A 4,527-nucleotide genomic window follows, 5' to 3' on the forward strand; every position below is an offset into this window, starting at 1 on the left:
CACAATCCCTTCTCCTCCATTCTCCTCTTGGGATCTTGGGCACGCCTGCACACGCGCCCAGCCTGAGTTTTAAGCCACTGGGTCCGGGACACGAACTGCGGTTGACTACGTGGGAGTCCAGCGACATAGCCATTACGCTAACTGCTGGTTCCCGTGCCTTCTTAAACTAGATAGAAGAGTCTGTACTTTTTCCATTAGCCTGTTCTCATCAATCTTCCATCTTTCTTTTCCTATAAAGTTCTTCATTCTTTTCCCTCTCTCACCCTTCAGCCCATCTCTTCCATATCATCTCATCCTCTTCTGTAAGCTTATCACAGAATAATAGAAGCACAAACTAAAGAAACAAAAATTCCAAAATGTTCTCTTTTTTGCGTTTCCTTCCAGGACACCATGAGTAGCTACTTCATAATTCTTTCTGCAACAATTATCCTTCTGTTTTGATTCCATTTTCTCAACATCTACAGCATTTAGGGTGTGTATGACTCATCTGACACTTCTCAACTGTGGCCTCTTACTTATTTGTTAATTTCTCTGTATATTTCCCTCATAAAATATTGGATTCTTATCTGGAAGACAGAAGCATAGTCTTCAGCATCTACCAGTGTATCCTTCACAGAGCATATGACTGAGTCTTAGAATTACCTTGTTTTACTTTTAAAGATCTAACAAGTGGTTTAAGCTTAGTGCCAGATTTTATAAATGTTTTATCATATCTGTGAACAACATTCTATGCTCCCAGTTGCTTTCTAGACATGGTGTTGTGCTACCGAGACATTATGCTCTGGAGGCTGGAACCACATGCGAGGCCTGAGTTCAACCTAAATGCGAGCATGTGTATCTGTAATCCCAATGACTTGGGATGCTGAGGCAGGGGGATTGCAATGATGAGACCTAGTATGTAGATATATGTAAATATGCTTTGTGAGTTAACATGCAAAAAAGAAAATAATTTAGGCAAGAGCTTCCATTACAAATATTATAAACTCTGTAGTTGAGTGATTTCAAGACGGGCAGAGTTATCATTTCTGTTCATTTAACTTACATAAATTTTCTTTAGAGAGGAAGTTGTACCTTCTCATGCAAATGAAGAAGTTATCATGGTTTAAGCAAGGCTTTGATGGTAATAATAGTGATAATAATAGTAACAATTACTGAGTCCCAATTGTGTACCAGGTACTGTGCTTAACATTTAATAACCTCATGAATGCTAATAACTTCAATAAATACCATTATTTTCTACATGGAAACAAAATAGGCTTTAGAGAATTTAAACAACTGGCCTAAGATTACATAGCAAGTAAATTTGAGAGCCAGGATTAAAACCTGCAACCTTACATGTGGTAGACACTTAAAAGTATGTATTGATGATAATAAAATACTTCCCTGGAGACAGCAGGTGCCATGGAAGTTAAGGTGCTGGACTCCGACATGGCCATCTGTAGTTCAAGTTCCAGACCTAGTAGTTTGTTTTCTCCCTTTCTCTTTCTCACTCTCTCTCTGTCTTTTTCTTGTGAGTATACATTCCTGTAGCAAATTAAATAGTAATAATAATAATAATAAATTCAATTAAACAAATAGTTTTAAAAACTTTCTCAAATTCCTCAGTTTATAATAGTTTTATGAAGCTCTATATTCTGTTAGAGCATATATTACAATATATATAATTATATGAAGCAGTTACTTAGTAATGTTCATTATGGTTATCTTCAAATACAAAAGAAAATAATTTTGGCTGAATATATAAGGATATTATAGCTAAAGCTCTTAGGAACTGTTACATTTATCACCTAATTTGCTACACCAAACTTACAAGGTGAGTATCACTATAATATTATAATATACTTGATACTGTAATGCTTGCAATACATTATAATAAAAATTACAATGGAACCTAGTAGTCCTTCAGCGTTTTTATGCATTCTTTTCATTTGCAAATGTAAAGATATCATTTGATAATATATTACTAAATAATATCTAATTTATGTAAGGTGTTAAGTACTACAAAGAAATTGCAGTGGTTATAATTTCTCTAAATAATGTATTTTAAAACAGTTCATTAGTTCTGGTTATATTTAACTGTCTGATAAATGCATTCTGTTCAATGAAAACTTGATGCAATTATTTTTAAAGTCTTGAAGTGAATGCTCAAGGATTATTGATCTGACTCACTCTCAACTAATGGCCTAATCAACAGGTCACCTGCAAACAGCAATATGAATTCAATTGATATACTGCTGTGCTTGCATTACAAACTGATTTATTTCTTGCCTAGACATAATTATAAAACTGTAAGAGATGTTTAATCATACATTGAGCTTTTGTAAGAATTTTATTAGAACTTTGTTTTCAACATTAATTGAAATGTTCTATGTAGAACCAAATTTGAGTGTATCCATGGTGCCTATAAAACAAGAAGAGTTAATCTTGTTAGTATAAATACTATAAATTACTAGCTCAGGGACCTACAGTTATGTTTTCATATGCCTAGAATCCATTTAGCAAATTCTCTTTGCCAATTCACTTAATGGCAGCATAGCACTCTGAAAAAATTAATTGTTAACAGGCCTAAAACATTAACAATTTATACTATGTACTGTTATCATTGTTTTATTCGAGAAAACTCTATGGCAATTTTATGGGTCTTTGATTAATGCAGTATTTCTTTTTTAATGCAGGTAAATGGTTTAACTATGGAATTATCTTTCTTGTCTTGATTTTGGATCTCAATATGTGGAAGAACCAAATATTTTATAAACCTCATGAATATGGCCAGTATATTGGTCCAGGGCAGAAGATATACACAGTCAAAGACTCAGAAAGTTTAAAGGATTTGAACAGAACCAAGCTATCCTGGGAATGGAGGTCAAATCACACTAATCCTCAGACTAATAAAACATATGTTGAGGGAGACATGTTCTTACACAGCAGGTTCATAGGGGCTAGCCTTGATGTCAAGTGTCTGGCTTTTGTTCCAAGTTTGATAGCTTTTGTGTGGTTTGGATTCTTCATTTGGTTCTTTGGACGTTTTTTGAAAAATGAACAAGGCATGGAAAATCAAGACAAAACTTACACTCGCATGAAAAGAAAATCTCCATCAGAACATAGCAAAGACATGGGAATCACCAGAGAAAACACACAGGCCTCAGTTGAAGACCCATTAAATGACCCTCCTTTGGTTTGCATCAGGTCCGACTTCAATGAGATCATCTACAAGTCTTCACACCTAACATCAGAAAACTTGAGCTCACACCTGAATGAATCTACCAGTGCAACAGAAGCTGATCAAGACCCAACGACTTCTAAAAGTACACCTACGAACTAGATCCACTTACTTGGATATAGCACAAAAACCAATCTTGAGTATAACTTTAAAAAGTTAGTCTTTCTTTTTGTAAATGTAAGGTTTACGTAGTGTTAGGTAAAGGAATACTAACAATGCCACAACGGTGCTCAACATGCTTTTTCTAGGACTCATTGTTTTCTATTTGTATTATAATACACGTGCCTACTGTATATTTGACAGTCCTCTAGAGATTGCTTTTCACAACTGCACAAGCTATTTACTGACTTTACAGCATAGTAGATTAGCTGACTACCCATGTATCTGATGTTCAACCATAGTGGTGCCTTGAGACATTAAACTGTTTTTAACTCTACCAGAAATGAAGTGTGGAACAGTTCTCTAACCTATTTCACAAGGGTTTTTTTTATACACAATTATTTGGCCTACACTCGATGGCTGAGCTGGAAACAGATATGGCTAAGATGTGGCTCAGGAAGTATCTCTTGATTTCCTAAAGCAGCAGAGTTGGTGACTTTGACAACAGGACTGTAGAGAACATGATGATTACCTTTTAATGTTGATTGGCTGTCTGCCAAATACAAATATAGATGCAAAACTCAGTTACACAAGAACTCTAATCCAACATGGGTCACTACTCATGAAATGTGACTTTCTCCAATCAGAAATTACAATTAGGTGATAATACCTAATTATGTTTTCCTAATTAAAGATAAATTGCTACTTGATTAAAAATCCTGCCCTTCACCTTTGGGAACAAAGGTTAAGAGGCATGGTTGGGTGAGCTCTCAAATTTATTGGCATTTACACAAAGCCCTAGACTACCAAGGAACTGAAGTTTTAATTATGTGAGTTACACAGTTCACGATCTACAATATTTGTACATCTTTCTGTAAATATGGCTCTGGACAGTGGAAATGGAAAAACACGCCAACTCTGAGCAAGGAACTCCTTTAAAAATCATGCAGCGGAACCTCATGAGGTAGAAAAAGCCGTGCATGAAAGAATCTCTTTACTTTCTTGTTGTGTGTGTGTGTGTGTGTGTGTGTGTGTGTTTTGTTTTTGTTTTTGTTTTTTAAGAACTAGACATCGCACATTAATAAATAAGAATTATACATCAGTAATTATGTGATGTAGTTTTTTCTTTAGGGGATTCAGTTGTTTTCTTAGCTTAACATGAATCCATTTAAGTGGGCTTTTTAAAGCTTGATGCCAGGCAAGTTAAG

At 35.0% G+C, this 4,527-nt stretch overlaps 1 protein-coding gene across 1 annotated transcript in view; it reads left to right on the forward strand.

Annotated features, from left to right (window-relative positions):
- TMEM117 (transmembrane protein 117) overlaps nt 1-4,290 on the forward strand; it is a 524,240-nt gene extending 519,950 nt beyond the window's left edge. Inside the window, exon 8 of the mRNA XM_006168553.3 lies at nt 2,676-4,290. Within this exon, the coding sequence (XP_006168615.1) occupies nt 2,676-3,322 (647 nt within the window). The 3' untranslated portion in view covers nt 3,323-4,290. The remainder of the gene's footprint in view (nt 1-2,675) is intronic.
- The last annotated feature ends 237 nt before the right edge of the window (nt 4,291-4,527 follow it).

Source organism: Tupaia chinensis, unplaced genomic scaffold (assembly GCF_000334495.1).
Source record: "Tupaia chinensis unplaced genomic scaffold, TupChi_1.0 Scaffold145870_1, whole genome shotgun sequence".
Taxonomy (NCBI): domain Eukaryota; kingdom Metazoa; phylum Chordata; class Mammalia; order Scandentia; family Tupaiidae; genus Tupaia; species Tupaia belangeri.